This window comes from Pleurodeles waltl, chromosome 4_2 (assembly GCF_031143425.1).
Source record: "Pleurodeles waltl isolate 20211129_DDA chromosome 4_2, aPleWal1.hap1.20221129, whole genome shotgun sequence".
Taxonomy (NCBI): Eukaryota; Metazoa; Chordata; class Amphibia; order Caudata; family Salamandridae; genus Pleurodeles; species Pleurodeles waltl.
Genome location: NC_090443.1, coordinates 533,971,590 through 533,990,683, shown reverse-complemented (window position 1 = coordinate 533,990,683; position 19,094 = coordinate 533,971,590). Strand labels below are relative to the sequence as shown.

Genomic DNA, 19,094 nt, shown 5'->3' with positions numbered 1-19,094 from the left:
TAAGGAAACGCTACCAAATGTCCATGTTGTGCATACACTTGGACATCAGCACGTTGGAATACACGTTGCTGGGAATACACTGGCTGATGAAGCTGCAAAGTCAGCAGTCACTACGGCCACTGTTGCTGCAGTAACGCGCTTAGGTGTGAAATCGGACGAAGACATATGGACTGCTGTGAAAGCTACGGCTGATGGTATGCCCTATCCAAAAGCATTTCCTGCTAAATATTCCTACCGAATGGGAGGCTGCCTAAACTCTGAGGGTAAGATACCAGGCATAGGGGTTTGAGATATTCCCAACAAAGATATAAGACCAGAGTTGATTAAAGCAGCGCATGAGGGGGTAGCATCTGCCCCTGCTGGTGTGGTGGCTACAATATCATTGTTACAAGCCCGTTATTGGTGGCTAGGCCTATACAAAGAGGCCAAGCAGAATATCCTTTGTTGTGACATCTTCCAACAAATTAAAGTTTCCACTGCTAAGCACCCACTGCAGACACCCCTCCTAATTTCCAATAAACCTTTACAATGTGTGTACCTGGACTATTGTGGTGTCCTAACACCGGACAGTACATACAAATACATCTTAGTCGCTGTTGACTCCTGGTCCAGATTTCAATGGGTGTGGGCACAACGCTCAGCTGACGCTCAGACTGTTATTAAAGATTGGCGAGTCTTTATCAGTACATATGCAGTTGTGGCTTTCCACTTGGACCAGGGCCCTGCTTTTGCCTCAAGGGCATTCAGGGACGCCATGGCTTCATTGGGGGTCCAACTCCAATACTCGTCTCCATTTCATCCCGAGGGAAATAGTGTTGTGGAGCAACTAAAATGTGATTTAAGGCAGTACTTAACAGCCAGAGTCTTAGGTGTGGGTCGTAGTTGGCTTAATCACCTGCATGGAGTCCAGAGAGCAGTTAACAATCTGCCTAGAAGGGCCCTGGGGGATCATACTTCATATGAGTGCCCGTTCAGAACTCAAATGTATGTTCCAGATCTTGATGGTCCTGGCATTGAGGCGGCAAAAACACGCTTTGACATGAATTAACATGTCACTGTCTTACAGGAATTGCAACAGTTCTGTGACGACAACGCTTCTGCCAGTGCTGCCTCCACAGGAATTAAGGATGTACATGTAACGCCTACAGGCTGGATTCCTAAAGTCGGGGATCTAGTACGTGAAAAGGTTGCTGTAAAACAGGAGTTTGGCCCTTCTTATTGTGCACAAGTCCCAGTCTTGGGAATACACGGCACCAGAACTGTCATACTATCACCACTAAGGAGTATATCCGGTCGGACAGGGTATTAATCCCATTTTCTACAACAGCTAATGTCTTCTGTAAGTTTTCTTGGTCTATTTGCCTTAACCGGGCAGCAGCTTCCTGTTGGGCAAGCTTCCAAATTTCATTATATACTTCATATAAGAATTGCTTTCTGCGTTGTTTTCTGGGGCTTAATAGAAAACCTTTAGGCTTTGAACCACCTTCAACCGACAAGGGGAGGGTGTTGTGTAGCCATTTTAGTTATAGCTCTATGCACGTTATTTTAGCATACTAGGCCTGCCGCTGTGCACTTTAACCCAGACATATTTTATTCAGCTTCATTTTATTTTTCTTACAATAGCCACTTTGGCAACCTTGTCAGACCAGCGCCCTGGGAGGCGGGGTGTTTGGGGGGAGTGGGTTTCTGGGCGTGCAAGAGTGAAGAACTACTGCTTTTGTTACTTTTGTTACCAACGCTGCAAAACCAGCCCCCAGCAATAAAACCGACCTCCACTGCTGCAAAACCGGCCTTCAACCTTGCAGCCTGTTGGGGAAACACCCAATGCCCACTATAGCCTGTGCGGCCCTGGGCCTTTGCATTCTACCCCAGTATTCCATGGTATTATTTCTTACTATCTAATCAGTTGTTCATGGTCAAGTCCTTAGCTGTTCATCGAGAATGTATTTGGCAAAATATACCGTAAAGTCTTACATCAAGCTTTCCACAGTGAAATACTCACTGTGGATGTAAGTTTCTAGGGACAAGTACCCTATTGTTTTTCTTTAATTCTAAAATCAAGCCACCAAGTATAAATTAAACTTTGTACAGTCAAGTCCTTACGTTCAACACCCTGTCTATAGTCAAAGTGCCCAAACAGAATTAAGCTTTTTATTGACCATTGTCCCTTTTTTGCAGGAAATTCCAAAGCACGCTAACAAGCTCAGTCTTGATCTGAAAGCTCTCTTTCTTAACCAGTTCACAATTTCCAGAAGTTAATTACAGAAGACTGGGCATTCCATTAGCAGCCTAATGCTGGTTCTGTAAGGACGGGAAAAGATGATCATTTATTACCAAATCATTTATGGCACAATCTGCTCTGAAGGTTTTCTGATGCCGGTGCACAAAACCTATTTCAGTGGCATGCTTGATGCCATAAAACTCTGTCAACATAAAATGACCCCTGTAGTGGTACTCACAGTGAGATCATGTCAGAAAGTTCTTTTGCTGTGGTATCACACTGAGCCAGAACTGGAAGAGAAGACAATACACACTAGTAAATTGACATGTTATATTTCCCTGCTAGGGACATTTAAAAAAGTCAATACTCAATCACTAATGTTAAAACAAAAGACAATGACAAAAATGACATCAATGAAATGGGCAGTCATGCAGATGGGACTCTAATGGCAGTTGAGTACAGTTACCTGTGACAGAAGAAGTAACTTGATAGTTTGGTATCTCAATGTCGAGCAGGTGAATTCTGGTAAGATACCGGCCAGGCACTGAAATGCTGGGGATGTTCATGAATGGCCTCGGGCCAGAAGTTGAAGTTAGCACAAAGGATTGAGGTCCTGCCCCGAGTGCAAGTGTGGTTACCCCATTATTTGAGGATTTGTCATAACTATGCGTTCCGGGCCTCCTCTCCACAGTCACATGCCCCCCAGCATCGGTAAGCTTCCCGGCATTGATGGCAGCACGGCAGATTGAAGAGTTCTGGAAGGAGAGGACAGGAGAGGGAATAAGGTTTGTGAGTCAGAGACTTGTGTGTAGATTTTGCTATCTCTGTCTGTACATTTCAGAGCATTAAATTAATCCCTAACAATAAATAACATGAAGTTTTGTATCTATACTGAACGATTGATTGAATGGTAGGCTTACCTCCGAGTAGATACCAGCTCCCCACACTTTGAATTCATGAGACTGGCATCCTTCAGGGCAGATGACTCTACAGTGGGACAACAAAGAAACCACAGTTGATCCACCTATGTGCATCCTCAACTTTGCCTATTTTGACCTATTGATTAGGTTTTATTGTTGCATTCCTATCAACTAAACATGCTTCTCCTTCTCTCTAACAAGAAAAACACTGTTAATGTCTTAGAGCTATTCTGATATCCTTACAGGTGTATCTTAATCTTAGGAAATAGACAAATCATAAATATTTATGGGCCCCACTGTGCAGCCAAGGTGTTAAAGAACCTGTGCCTGCACATGTCTCGCTTAAGTATTTGTAGGTTACTATGTCGCATGTGCAAAAGAGCGTAGGGAGGCCTGGCCAGGACATCAGTCCATAGTATGCAACTTTTTTTTCATTTTGATGCAAATACTAGGAATTTGTCTATTCTTAAGGTCTTTCATTTTTGAGAGCTCAAGCAACTCAGGTACAAGGAGATACAATTACTTGCCCAAGCATACCAACATTGATGTGGACAGTCCAACAACTCAGATCTTATACTGCTAGATCACATGTATTCTGAATGGCGTATGTACAAAAATAAGAATAGGGATTCCCTAATTGTGATTTTTCGCGAATTGCAAACTCTTTCTAGTTTAATTAGCGATTCAAAATGATTCGCAAATAAACCTACCTCATCAATAGTAATGTCGTAGGCCACAATTTGTGACCCCCTGAGATTCTCTGCCCTCACAGGGATGGTGGCATGCTGGGGACAGCAGACCTCTATGTCTGTGGTTGCTTTTAAGTTAAGGGACAACTGCTTGCTCCCCTTGGGGACCCCTTATCATTTGTGAATGAGTTATGACCATCTTTCAATTAGCTGTAAATTGCAAATGTTTTGCGTCTGCATTTCGGTCACAAAACATTTGCACATACCATTCCAATTTGGTATTAGGAAGGCATGCCCTGAACACACCCCTTCCAAATACTGAATCCCTTAAGAAGTTACAGAATCGCAATTTAAGCTTTGTACATCAGAAAAAGCATTTTTGACTTTGCAAATGGCCCGATTCTCGGAATCGCCCCATTTGCCAATGCAAAAATGATTTGGACATCTAGCCCATATTGTCACAAATGGATGATTATTCGGCTGCTCTTTTTAATGGCTTCTGAAAGGGTTGGATTCTATTTCATACATAGGTTACTCAAGACATGTAATTGTTTAGCAGAAATCACAGGCAAATTAACAAACCTTATATGTAGATAAATGTGCTAGTTGAAAATATGTCATTTACCAGTTGCAATTTAATGAATCTATTTTAATTATCATCATATTTCCTTCTTTTCATTTCCGATATGTCAAACATAACAAGGTTTTTGCAATGACAAAATTATCAGATCAGTGGGTGGACTATTATTCTCCCTTGCTAATAGCAGATGGCACATCAAGTCCATGAAACGAAGCCCATGGACAATTCAACATAATTGCAGTAATAAGCACATTCTCTAGAATATTCAAGGCATCATTTAAATGTTTCTAGGCCTACTGAATCTAGGGTTGACTGCCCAACTGGCAGCTCTTATTCTCCTAAATATGATCTTGCCAGTCTCCATGACAGGAGAATCTTTGGGGGACAACAGTAAGCCCGACCACAGGCTCACTGTGCTATACCACATGGTGGATCTGCCAGCCCTTCTGTGACCCCTGAAGAGAGACCCCCATTGTGGAAATCCATCTTCAAATCACAGAGTCAGTGTCTTCCACACACTAGAACTCTTCACCCACAGTGGTCAATGGATGGGAGGGGGTCATGGATAAAGCAGGACATTTTCTGTCTGGAACTACCACGATTTATATGACAGTCCTGGACAGGAAAGATATTCGAAGACATGGCATTGTCCTAAATTAGTCAGGCCCCTCTGATTCCATTACTCCCAGTGTCTGGTTCACTCAATGATTTTTCAATGGCAGAGTAAGCATAGGCTGTGTCAACAGGAAAGCTATGCTACCCCGAGCTCTAAGGGAGATAGTGACCCGAAAGGTGGCAGAGACAACATCTGCTGGATTTTAGCATCTGCTGGATTCTTTGGTATATGACTTCATGTTCCAATTTGATACCATTGCCTATGCATAATCAATTCTTCACATTTTTTTCTGTGCTTCAAAGCTAAATATAAGGTATCTGACAGAAAATCACATACTATTGGATTTCATGGCATTTCAAAAATCACATGCCCTTTTCTTATTTCTTTTAGTTTCATTGTGGTTCTTCCAATATATAGGCTAGGATGCACACAGATCAATCCAAAAACCGCAAACTTTGTACCACAACTTACACACATGACACCTTGCACAGTTCAAAAAATCATTAGGTGTTTCTTATTTCCTTAAGTGTTTTGTGTCTTTAAGCACTTAGGGGCTCATTTTGAACACGGCAGGATTCCCCGTCATGTTCATGCTGGCGGTCTAAACATAGACTGCCATCCCCTTTGGGACCCCGCCGTCCGTTTAATCAACATTCCTCTGGGCCAGCGGGTGGAAACAGTGTTTCCACCAGCTGGCCCAGCGGAATGCTGGGCCAGGACATTGCCAACGGCTCCACATGGAGCCGTCGTCAATGCCTCAGTGCGGCGGGTGGAGCAGCACCCGTAATGCAAATCACTGCTCGTAAATCGGGCAGTGACCTGCACAACGGGGCTGTGCACTGGGGCCCTGGAGCACCCCTTCCGCCAGCCTTTTTCTGGCAGGTGAAACCACCAGGGAATTGCTGTCGGAACACACGTTCTTTATCCAGCAGTGCTGCCCTGTCGGATGAAGAATTACGCCATCGTCAGGCTGCCTGGCGGCGGTAGCCTGGCAGTGGTGGAGGGCCACCTGTGGCGGTCCTCCCTGTGTCCATTATGTGGCGGTCGAGACCCCCATGCCGGTAGTGGTAATTTTCCCTGCTGCCGGCATGGCGGTCTCGACCGCCGTGTTCATAATGAGCCCCTTAGTGACTGATTTAGGTTTTGATTAGCAGATTGTCCCTCAAATACAGAGATGACGGCCACTCAGCAGTCATTTCTGTACCTTGAATGAAACCGCTGTCACAATGGTTCCCTTTCAGGTACAAAATGTTTGGGTAATGGCCACCATACGTTTTGATAGGAGTTTGTTTCTGGAAAATGAAAAAACTACAGAAAGGTTTCTGGGTGGTGAGGGACAGAAGAAAATGGAATTACACTGTGTGATGTAATGCCATTTCTCTGAAAGCAGCTTATCCGTCAGGCCATAGGAGGAAGCTTTCCACCAACAGAGTTTCCAGGGGCTTGGTTGACAGAAAGCTTCATTTTTGTCTCGCAATTAGTCAGCTGCCGCTTGCCAGTCCAATGCCAATTCAAAAAGCGGTCATCTATAAATCTTTGACACAGAGCATGTCAGTGGCACTTTCCCAATTCAGGTGCCCAGGCCACCATGTTTCCCTACCACCCTACATATAAATAAGTAAAACAGGTTTCAAATAGTGTGTCTCTGGCTGCTCACCTTAGCTGTTCAAAGAGCTATTTATTGCTGTCAAGCTGACTATACTGACTGATATTTAAATGGGTTGCCTTTCAGGGGACTCTGTTTATGAGTATGTAAAAATAGCTAAAAATCACTTTTGCCAACTTTGGAAATCTTGTACTGGAAGATGAGGAAAATACATTGATAAATATGATTAGGCCTTTCAAAGGTGAGAAAGACATTTCTGCAAACTGCCTACCCTTCTGGTTAGGAGACACAAGGTTTTCTCAAGAGAGCAACCTTCTCCAGAGTTAGTGGATTTCGTATGATGGCTTGCTATGTGTGTTAGCCGCCAAATGTGAATTTGGAGTTTTTACCGATCAGCTTATAAGAAATCTGCCTGTTTCCAGATGCTTTGATGAAAAAATTCAGGAGAGATTACTAACTTACAAAAATCCTTCTCTTCAAGAAGCTGTGGATGTTGCTAATAGTATGCAAGACTCTAAACTATCGGCTAAGTAGCTTAATTGAAACACTGATGAAAACATCCTGGTGGTGAAGGGGAGCAAGACCGCTCTAAACAAGCCTGAAACATTGCTTCATTCAAACAGTGTCCTGCTCTTGGGAGAGATTGTAACAAATGTGGTCTTACTGGTCATTTTGCAAGAGTATGTTGTATAAATACTAAGAGAAATACTGTGAATGTTGTATGTGATGAATGATGACACAGATGAAAAGTTGATTAATATAGATAATTTACTTTTGTGTGGCAGGGTTTATGAAAATGATATTCTCAAGTCCAAGGATAACTACTGAGTATTTTGTTATAGGAGATGTACTCATTGCCTATTAATAGATTCTAGATCCAAGAACACCATTATTTCAAGGGACACCTATGTAAATCAGTCAGTAGTAGTAATTTATTGATGTTTAGACACTTGTCTTTAAAACATTTGTACAAATAAAATCATAATTTACCCCCCACTCCACACCCCCCTTCCATACTTCTCATATAGGGCCTAACCCAGAAGCCCAACATTTATTGCATGAAATATTCCTCCCCAGCACCCCGGCCCTAAAATATTTAACAATCGTAATGAAGGGCCACATGTAGCAACATTCAAAATTACAACTCGCAATTTGCGAGTCGCAATTCTAAATGTTGGATTGTGTCCCTGACACCATCTGCGATTCGCAAGGGGCGTCGCAAATGGCCACCTCATGAATAATCATGAGGTGGGTCGCAATTTGGGACCCCCTTGTAAATGGCGGCCCTCACAGGGATGGTGGCCTGCTGCTGACAGCAGACCACCATGTCTGTGACTGCTTTTTAATAATTTAATAAAGCATTTTTATTTTTTTTGTAATGCAGCCCATTTTCCTTAAAGGAAAACAAGATGCATTACAAAAACGAAAAATGAAACGTTTTTGTTTCATTTTTTCAGAGCAGGCAGTGGTCCATAGCACCACTGCCTGCTCTGAAAAAATGTTTACAGTGCCATTCACAACGGGGACCCCTTCCCTTTTGCAAATGGGTTACCACCTATTTGAAAAGGGTGCAAAATGCGATTGCTTTGCGGCCACGTTCGCGGTCACAAACCAATCCTACATTGCACTGCGACTCGCAATTAGGAAGGGAACACCCCTTCCTAATTGCGACTCGCAAACCAGTTTTGCGATTCGGTAACGTGCAAAAAGCTTGATACATCTAGCCCCAAACCTCTTGCATCACTGGTCCAGGCATGTTTTTAAACATTTTGCCAGGGCACATGCAACATCTAAAACTTCCATATTCAACAAAAGTCCGAGTGCCTCATTACTTTAATTTATATCATATTTTATAAACAATGGCTTTAAAAATAAAACAACAAATCCTATTAAAATGACAACAATCAATCACCAGATGAACATTAAACTGCTGGTACCGCAAACCACATGAACAGTTATTCTCTGCATCTACAAAGGTTTCATTTTTTCCAGCCTGCATATATCGAAAGTTCAAAGCTACCGTGAATTTTAATAGGACAGAACATAGCTGGGCATCAGGCAGTATTGATATGTATGGAAATGTCCTCCTATTTTCCCAAGATTCTTTCATATACTTAGCAGAGGGTCTATTCTCTACATACTCCATATCAGCCAATCTGGACTCTCGTCTACAGGCCATTTTTAATTCAACATTTGACAGCTGGGAGGTCGGCGTTATCTTAAATTCCTCCATTTTTAGGGCCCTCACACTAGCGGCTAACTTTTTGCTGACCTGCCCCGCCGACCTTAACTCACTCTTTCCAATCTTAGCAGCACACAAAGCTAATATCTTCTGTCCCTCCGAACACCAACGTTTGTCCCAAAATCACACATTGCTTTATGAGCTAAGAATTTCCAAGTCTGACTCATTGCATTATTTTGGGAGGGCTCATTCTGACATCTCTCCCAACTACCCTCCTTACTCAAAGACAATACCTCTGCCCCATAAAAAAAAAATGGAGCCCACAAGGGGCCCCTAAAGCATTCTTAAAATGGATTAAGTCCTCAATTGTTACTTCTGCCCGCATCTCCACCAATTTTTTTTGAAGGGCCTAACTCAACAGTCTTGTAAACATCATAGCAAGATATTCATAGGATGATACCACCACAACCCTACTATTGCCTAGCAGCTATTTATACGATTTGACATTTTCAATTTATTGGCCTTACAATAATTTTGAATCTAATCAAACCAACTTTCTCTTTAGGCCTACTTGGGTCAGATCGAGAATTGCCAAATCATCTGCATAGAATAGGCATGGCACATAACAACCCTCTATTTTAGGTGAGCAGGATTGGATTGCCCCTAGCACCCCGAGGAGGTTGCCTAGGAACAATGAGAACAGCGTGGGTGCCAAGTCACAACCCTGCCTTAATCCTTAATTTCATAAAGGAATTCTTCCTGAAAGTGCCCCTTCCGAATCAAGTTCCAATTGGGCCCAATTTTCTGAGTGCAATTCCTGCAGGATCGCCAATAGACATTAGGGGATTTTCTGCTGCCTTAATTCCTTAATTTAGCCCAGAGAATACTCTGATCTACTAAATAAAAAGCCAAGCTAAAATAAACAAAACAGCAGCATAAACTTCCAGTTGTTGCTTTCGCCTTCTGCCCCAAGGCCTACCAACTAAAACAATGATCTATAGTTTAGTGCCCGTTCTTCAAAGCCCCCTGTTCCATTAGTACGATTCGGATGCCCTCTATCTAGTTCTTCAGGGAACTAAGTATAACCTTGGAGTATAATTTTGCACCTACGTCCAGCAAACTTATCAAACAATAGTTGCCTGGTACATTCATTTCACCCTTTTTATGTTTTGGTTTAATTATAGCTTCCTTGCAGCTAAATTGGAATGTACCGCTCTTGGTTATAGTTATAAAAGCTCTTGAGTAAAACATTGCCTCCCACATTGGATTTGACTTAATCACAATTGCTGGAAGATTATCAGGTCCTGACGCTTTTGGTAAATTTAGGGAGGTTATCAACTTGGCTATGGTTTGGATGGAAAAGGACTGCAACGCTTCCTCCCCCAAGTTTGGCCAGCTTTCCCTTGCTAGTGTCTTGCTAGATGCCACTTAGGAAGGCTCTTGGACCATGCATCTTGCCAGTGGGGATGCATTACCACAATCAGCTTGGACAAACTTCCAGAACTTCCTCATGTCATTTTCCTGAAGGGTCCTAATCACAAGGTCCCAATTCAACTGGAAGAAGGCCCGATTCTTTATCCTAAAGAAGACCTCATACTCCCTCTTCTTACAATTATAGACCTCATTTACTTTTAAGGAGTTCATAAAACACCTCACCCTTCTTCCCTTCCTTAGCTCCTTTCTAGCAGTTACACTCGCCTCATCAAACCACTGCTGCTTAAAAAAAGGCTGATGGAATAACACCTTTTTGCTTTCTTATTACATAGCCTTACCACTGGTACCAAACGGTCAACTATCTTTGTAATATTTTTTGAGTACTGTATCAGGAATGATTTACCTACAGCCATATCAGGGTCCATCTCATGGGTAACTTGACACTGCCTCAAATGGTCCATGTATATTTTTCTTATCCTTGTTGTCAAGCGTTTTAGAAAATCTATTACTATCGTTATTACCCGCTTCCTGGACAAAAATGCATCTGCCATGGCCATTGTTAACCCCCAGTGATCACTACCCCTTAATCCTAACACCTTAAATTCCATACGGAGGGAAGAACAACATGCCTGTATGAATATATAGTCAATTGGGCACTGCTAGTTCCCATACAAAAAAGTTTGGGCTGCTGTTAAATCCCCCTAAAGATGGCCATTTAAACAAATAAACCCTAATTCAAAAAGAACCTGTGAAATTTTTCCTTCAAACTTAGATTGAACACATGTTGGGAAAACTGCACAAGGGATTCCATAGCTTTCTAGTAGATCTGATGCACCAGATCAACCTGTCCCGGATCAAGACAGTTTTTGAAGTCCCCTAGAAGGAGAATTGGGGTGCCCCCTGGGAACTTTGTCAACCCCACCAGGTCCCTCAAGAAAAGCTCTCACACCTCCTTCCGGGTCACCTATTGAATTATGTACGCATTTGCTGCTATTACTGTATCCTGCCACAGACAACCCTTCTAAAGATCCAGCAAACAAGCTAGTAACCAATCACTACAAATCTCAATAATACTTGCCCCTCTGCTACATTTAGAGGAAACTAGTGTCATAAGCCCACCTCGCACCCTTCTGGATGCCATCTTGGTTCCTCCCTTTACAAACTGCATATAACCACTTTGATGGAATGTATCACCCACCAACCAAGTCTTCTGGAAACAAATTATCTAATTCCCCTCCCATAGATCTGTGAGGTCTGTCAATCTTATTAAATTCCCCAACTCATCTATGTTCCAGGAGACATCCCCCAAGCTGGCGGTTGGGGCAGCTATCTAGTCTACTTCTCCTCCCCAAGAAGGGTCACTCGTCCTATCAACACTTAGCTGTGCAGATCTATAGCTTAGAGGGATCTGATCTATTACTTTCTCTCTTGGTGGGAACGGAAAAATTACCTTTAGGGATCCTCGGTTAAACCCCACCACCCGGGGTCGAGATGAACTTAGTCCCCCCCATCACCAAATTTAGCTGTTCCTTATTTAAACTTGTATGATTTACCAACAGGGGAAGTTCAGAGTGGGGAAGTTCTTCCTAAATTGCTTGCACTATTCCTCCTCTTAGTCGATTAAGAACATCACTAGCCTCTAGTACCAGATCTACAAAAACACTAGAACTAAAATGTATTTACATTTCATCTCTACCTGCTTTGGACAGGACAAAGACTATGTACTCAATATCTCTTGATGTAATCTCCTCCAGTACCTTATAAGAGGAAAAAGAAGACAGGATACTTGACCTATTTAGCGGCTTCCATTTATTAGCTTTCTTCCCTTTTTGAGTCACCTCCAGATACACATATTTCACCCTTGGGACACTAGGGGAAGGCTCTAGAACTAAATCTTCATCTGGATGCCAAGAAGGTGGAAATACTTGGCCTTCAGATTTCCTAGAGTTCCTTACACCCTTGCATGAACATTTCACTCCCTTTGTGCTTTAGATGGCACAGCCTCCACTCTTAGCCCTTAAACCCTCCTTAGATTTTGTAGAATCCACCCGGCCCTTACTTCTAACTCTTTTTATCACTCCCCTCTTCTTTGCACCTTCCCATCTTGTCATTTGCTGCCTCTTTATAGGGGAAGCTACATTTCTTGAGCTTGAACAGGTCTGGGCTTTAAGATGGGAAGCCTTAATCTCAAGCTCCTTCCCTTTCTCCCCATTCTCCCCTTTAATTGTCCCATCCACCAGCCCATTCTCCACCCAAATTTCTGTCTCCCCACCAACATTGTCCTTTTGGATACATATTCGGTCGGCCAACCCTGTTCCCCTTAGCTCAATGGTTCCTCATTGCTCACAGTTTGGAAAGGTACCAGTCTTACCAACGATGACATACAAGAATTAATTGCTTTTAATTCTAATAAAATCTCTTTTAACACCACAGCCTCTTTTCTCAGTGACTCATTTGCAGCAAGAGAAGCTTCAAACAGCCCATGTAGAGTTTTCTGCATTAACAGAAGGACATCCAAAATCAGCGAAGGGCCTGATAAAAGAGAGGCAATAATTGCCGCTGATGTAGGCAATGTCCCTTGGCTACCATCCTGGTGTCCCCAGCCAGATAAAGCTGGTTCTCCACACTGCACTCCCTTCCGCTGACCTTTCACAGATTTTTTCTTACTAGGAGTAGAGCCTTCTTCAACCCCAGTCCCCTAACCTGAGCTTGGAAGTTCAGGCCTTCGGGCAGAACATGCATGGAGAGGAGGAAATCCAAGGATGAATCACACCTGGTGTTCCAAAGAAGTCCAAAATAGCCTTCTCCTTTACTTCCATCAACTCCTGGGATCCTCCTCCTGAAGTAATCACATGCCCCATGTTTGTAGAGCCTAGTAAAACTGTTGGTTTAAAATGGTTGTCCACAAAATCCTTTATTGAAACTGCCAGCGATTTTGCTGAAGAATGACCTTTGCCTACTACTTGAGATCCACCAGCTTCCATTTGATTCTCTTCTATGTTGGCGGGAGCCCCAAGCTCCTCTGATAAGAGTACATATTCACTCCTCCCACAGGCATTCCTCCCTTTCTCCCTTTCTCTACTCCCACAGGTTATACACCTTTTTTAAATGAGGCACCTTAGGCAAACTCGATCAATTCGGAGCAAGCCACTACTACTTAAGCATTAACAGTTTGCACGATTGCAGAAAATGCTTACCTCCCCTCCTGCTATTAAGAACTTCAGTTGTGGCTTGCTACCATGCCACCGCCACCCCCCCTTTACCACCTTTGTGGTGTAACTTATATTCTTTAGTGGGGTTTCAAAATCACCACAACGCTCAAGCTGCGCAATTAAAGCATTCCATGCCCCTGATAATATTTTACTGGAGAGCGCGCCACTACATCCGCTACACAGGACGACACAGAATGTGATCGGCATTCAGCGTCAGCAGGAGGAGGAGCTTTGCTGTCTCACTTGCATCTTTGTAAGGGAGATTACTGTTATGAACTTTTTTCCCCCGATACATCTACTCATGGATATAATGGTAAAGGATTTACTTGGAAGGTTTCTTTATAGCTGTTAGTAGCTTCAAGAGGGGGGAGATACAAGGTAAACAGTATGTTTCTTGGAAGGGTCCTCATATACTGGGTTGCCATCATCAGGGATTTTTAGAAATTGTTCTTGAGCATGGATGTGCTCAACATATTTTTTAGTTGGTAGGAGTTCCTGTTGACCATGTTGTTTATGATGTGAATCTAAGGTTAAAGAGATTTGATGTTGTTTTTGAAGACAAAGTTGGGATGCTTGTTGGATTCTAGCTTGTGATCAAAGAAGGTTGTGTGCCTGTCAAACACAAATTAAGGTGTGCCACTGAGTGTAAGGGAGGGTCTGAAATAACTTCTTACTCAACTTCGTGATGATAGTGTGATATAACTTGTAGATTATACTTTGTGGGTGCCACCCATAGTGCTTGCATGGGAAAATGATTAATTATGGATGTGCATTGACCTTAGAAGCTTCAACAATGCAATTTGTGTTGATGGACATCCTTTACCGAAAATAGAAGAAACAATGGTTACTCTAGCAGGATCACAGTTTTTTTTAAACTTGACATGAGATTAGCACATCACTAAATTGTTATGGACAAATAATATAGATATTTTACAGCTTTTGTAAATCCATGTGGGGTTTTTCAGTTTTGTAGAATGCATTTTGGCTTAGGGTCTTCCATTCTCCAATGGGTGATGTTTTGAAAGGCCTGGATGGTATCCTTTTTCAAGAGGGCCTTTTGGTATTTACCAAAGATTACAATGAACATATTGTGAGATTAGATGCCTTTTTCTGTGCCCTAAGAGAGAAAGGATTGAGACCAAAAAAGGATAAGTGTGAATTATAGGTACAGGAAGTGGTGTATCTCTGCAATGTTATTTCTGGGGAGGGGGAAATTGGTCCAGGTTTTGATAAATTGATTGAAGAAGAAGCTACTTCAAGGAATCAGAAACATCTTTAAGCTTTTTTACGTGTGTGAATTTTACAAAATATTTATTCCGAATTTTGTGACCAAAGTATTGCTCTTTCATGTTTTATTGAAGAAAAATGCAAAAATTCTTCGCCTGTGCTCAGGATTCAGCTTTCCAGGAGATAAATAAGACATTTCGAATTATTCAATACTCCTCTGCTCTGTCCCTATCAACCTGGAAAACCTTTGTTGATTACAGTTGATGCTAGCAGTGTTGGACTGGGGTAAAACAGCATGTAAATACTATGGGTTCCAATAAAATTACCAAAGTGACCTGAACAACCTTAGGTTCTGTGATTTGGGGCATATTTGAGATGGGTGAAAATGTGCCTTTAGGAAGGAATAGAGGTAAAGCGCTTGAGCATATTGGAATGGAATTTGGTGATGTAAATATATGCAAAAAGGAGGAATGTTACCTGAGAATACTCTATGTTTTTTTTAATTGTCTGACAAGCAATCACTAAGGTACATGTAGATTGTAAGTACTAGATAATGATTTTGTCACTGCAACTATGCTGTATCTGGTTTTGACTTGATATGGTTTATATAAGGGATTCAATGAAGATATTATATTTGTTCCCTGTTAATTAGCCACAATTTTAGATTCTGTAAGGAAGCCCTGGCACTGATTCTGACCAATTCATCAACCAGGTCTCTGCTTATATTTATGCAACATGGAAAGCATCAGACCATCATTATCAGCCAGTTGCAATGCCCAAGGGCACATTATTAGAAGTTGTTCCATCTTGGGGATGTAGCCGGCCAGGAGATCAGCCAAGATGTATCTTCCCTAGATCCTTAATCTGAGTTCTTTATTACTCCCAAATGGCATTCTAACCTGCATATAAATGACGGGATCTGCAAGCATAAGTCTTCAGGTGGCAGCAGCGATGGCACTGACTTGCTAACAAAGGCTTTGATCAAAATTAAGCCTCACAACTAACTGAGAACCAGCAGGGAATGGCTCGAGACATTCTCCTCTGCTAACTCTGACCCCACTGTTAAGAGAGTGTGAGGCCCTCCCCAGGATGATTGAAGGGCTGTGGGGTGGACGATCTTTGCCAAGCTGCTGCCATACTCCCTGCCCCTAGAGACATGGGATATTCAATTAAGAAGAATTGCGTGGCCCTTCCCCCCTTGGTCCTCGACCCACGCGAGCCCTAGAAGGAACCTGTGCCCTGAGGAGTCAGAGTAGGCCCCCAGCCTACAGTAGAAGAAGAAGGCAAAGGTCAAGATTTGTGGAACCGGTGGGGCCTGACAGAGGAAGCACCACGCACAGACATCTGAGAACTGTTTGCACCTGTGTTGGGAGTCTCCCATATTGGCTTCTGCCCTGGCCTGAGTGTGGAGAGAAGTCTGTGGTTCTTGTTGACCTGCATACTGCTCCACTGAGTGCTCTGGACACGGGGCAAAATGGGGGAGGACCCCTCATAGGCCTCATTACCGGCCGCAAACTGGGGAGAGTGGTGAGAGACCTTCATGACTATGGCTTCGCCCTCATCTATCAGCTGAAGCAGGGCCCCTCTGTGGATGCTCCAGGGCCCTGAAGTGGCCACCCCTAACTAATGGCCATCACATCAGGGTGGCCAATACACGCCTCACAAGCTGCTTTAAGACCAGGGTCATGATGGTCAACAGGAAAAAAAGCCTGATCCTCCTCCATCAGAGACTTTCTCTAGAAATCTGCTACTTCACAGTCACAAGGAGGGGTCCTTTCAAACCACGATATCCAAATTAAATGAGAGCCCAGATCTTCATGTGCCAGCTACTAAAGTGGATATCCAAACACTCCTGACACAATTTCGCCAGGACATTATGGGCCTGATTACAACTTTGGAGGAGGAGTTAATCCATCCCAAAAGTGACGGTAAAGTGTCGGATATACCACAAGCCGTGTTACGAGTCCATTATATCCTATGGAACTCGTAATACGGCTGGTGGTATATCCGTCACTTTTGGGAGGGATTAACACCTCCTCCAAAGTTGTAATCAGGCCCTATGTCTTTCCACTATGACTTCATTAGAGCTCTGTCTAACCTTGACCACTCTCTACAACAAAAAGACTTGTACAGTGGTAGACCACCTAATGAAAATCTTGACCAAACTGCTCACCTACACACATTGGAACAACAACACAGCCTGCTTCAAGATGAGGAGAACCAGTCCCAGTGGAACAATATCAGGAGTCAAGATATGGCACTGATGCTCATCACAGGGGAGTGGGAAGTCAACGTTCAGGCCCACACAGTTCAGCTAGCCAACAACACTGTTGCTCTCCTAGATCACAGTCACAAGGTTTATTCAATTTACCAACAGCAATGTAATTTCCCCCCAGATGTGCTCACTTGAGTTCATTGCTTCCAGGTTAAAGAAAAACTCCGAGTGGTGGCTCACAAACAGGAGCCCATAAGGGTTCAAGGAGATGCCGTCCTACTTGTCCAAGGCATTTCGGCCCAAATGCTGGTGAAATGAAGGAATTTGCTGCAAAAATCACCCAACAGCTCCAAAAGGAAAAGATCATTTATTGTTGCGGGGTTCCCCTCTGTCTCCTTTTTAACGACAAAGACAAGTGCCACGTGATGAGAGACTTGCAAGAGGTGCAAGAGATTCTTAGGGGCGAACTGATATTCCACACAGCTAATTTTGAAAGCCTAATCAAGTAACACAAAACAGACCTGAAACTTGAGGTATCTGAGGCCAAGGTGCAACATAAACAAGGAGGATTCTTTAGAAGCATGAGATACTTGCACAGAATCAGAGGGGAACTTGAATGATTACAAATGAAGGAAGAGCTCAAGAAATTAACCAAACTAATTATGAAAAGGGAGATAAGGCAGGGAGGTTACTGGCACATACGCTCAGACTGGCCACAACACAGATTCACATAAAACAATGGAAAATGAGGAAGGCCAAATGGTTATGACAACATCAGAGATGCTCTCAATTTTCCAAATATACTATTCAACTCTGTTCCTCGGCCAGAAACTAAACAAGCAAATGCAAGATGAATATCTTCAACACTAAGGGGGTCATTCCTACATTGGCGGGCGGCGGTCGCCGCCCGCCAAGCGGGAACCGCCGAATGACTGCACCGCGGTCAAAAGACCGCGGCGGCCATTCTGGCATTCCCGCTGGGCCGGCGGGCGACCGCCAGAAGGCCACCCGCCGGCCCAGCGGGAAACCCCCTTCTACGAGGATGCCGGCTCCGAATGGAGCCGGCGGAGTCGAAGGGGTGCGACGGGTGCAGTGGCACCCGTCGCGATTTTCAGTGTCTGCAAAGCAGACACTGAACATCTTTATGGGGCCCTGTTACGGGGCCCCTGCACTGCCCATGCCAGTGGCATGGGCAGTGCAGGGGCCCCCAGGGGCCCCACGACAGCCGTTACCGCCATCCTGTTCCTGGCGGTGAAAACCGCCAGGAACAGGATGGCGGTAAGGGGGACGGAATCCGAGGATTCCCTGGGCCAGGGGTAAACCGGCGGGAAACCGCTGGTTGCCCTTTTCTGACCGCGGCTTTACCGCCGCGGTCAGAATGGCCCAGGAAGCACCGCCAGCCTGTTGGCGGTGCTTCCTCCGTACCCTGCCCAGCCGGTCCATGACCGCCAGGGTAGGAATGACCCCCTATATGCCCCTGAAGTTGGAGGCAGAGATGCGCCTCTTGAGGGAAGACCTCTCTATTGATGAGGTGTGTGAGGCAATTAAACTATTACCCGCTCTGAAATCCCCAGGCCCGGACAGCTTCATAGTCTCCTTCTATAGGGCATATGCCTCCCAAGTAGTCAAACCTCACATGAAAGTATTTTATTACTTTCTAACCTTAGAGGTGATAACAGATGCTATGATGGGTTCCCACCTGTTGTTCCTTCTAAAACCAGACAAAAATCTGACCCTTTGCAAATCGTGCAGTCCGATCACCCTTCTAAACTGTAATGTGAAAATATATGTCTATGTCAGTCCACAGACTCCATCATATATTGCATTTCCTTCTGTCTGTTTAACAATTGGGCTTTATTAACAACAGACAAGCAAATGATATTATAGGACTAGCTGTAACACTTATGGACATGGCCGAGAGATGGAACCCTTTCTCATTTGATGCAGAGAAGCCCTTCAACAGGGTGGATTGGCTGTACTTATTGAAGCTACTTGAAAAATCGACATTAGCCCCAAAATGAAAACATTTATTCAGGTACTATCAAAGACCGTCCACTAAAATTAAGATTAATGGGGATTACACACCTGAGATTCCTCTTTCCAGGAGAATGAGATAAGGGTGTTTCTTGTCTCTTTGATATTTGAATTATCTATGGAACCCCTTCAGAACAACCCTAACATTCATGGAATAA

The 19,094-nt window shown here is 43.6% G+C and overlaps 1 protein-coding gene across 1 annotated transcript in view; it reads right to left on the bottom strand.

Annotated features, from left to right (window-relative positions):
* LOC138293064 (mucin-19-like) overlaps positions 1-19,094 on the bottom strand; it is a 65,485-nt gene that overhangs the window by 22,369 nt on the left and 24,022 nt on the right. The window contains exons 5-7 of the mRNA XM_069232060.1: positions 3,142-3,208; positions 2,688-2,976; positions 2,460-2,511 (exon numbers count right to left, since the gene is read on the bottom strand). Of these exons, the coding sequence (XP_069088161.1) occupies positions 2,460-2,511; positions 2,688-2,976; positions 3,142-3,208 (408 nt within the window). The remainder of the gene's footprint in view (positions 1-2,459; positions 2,512-2,687; positions 2,977-3,141; positions 3,209-19,094) is intronic.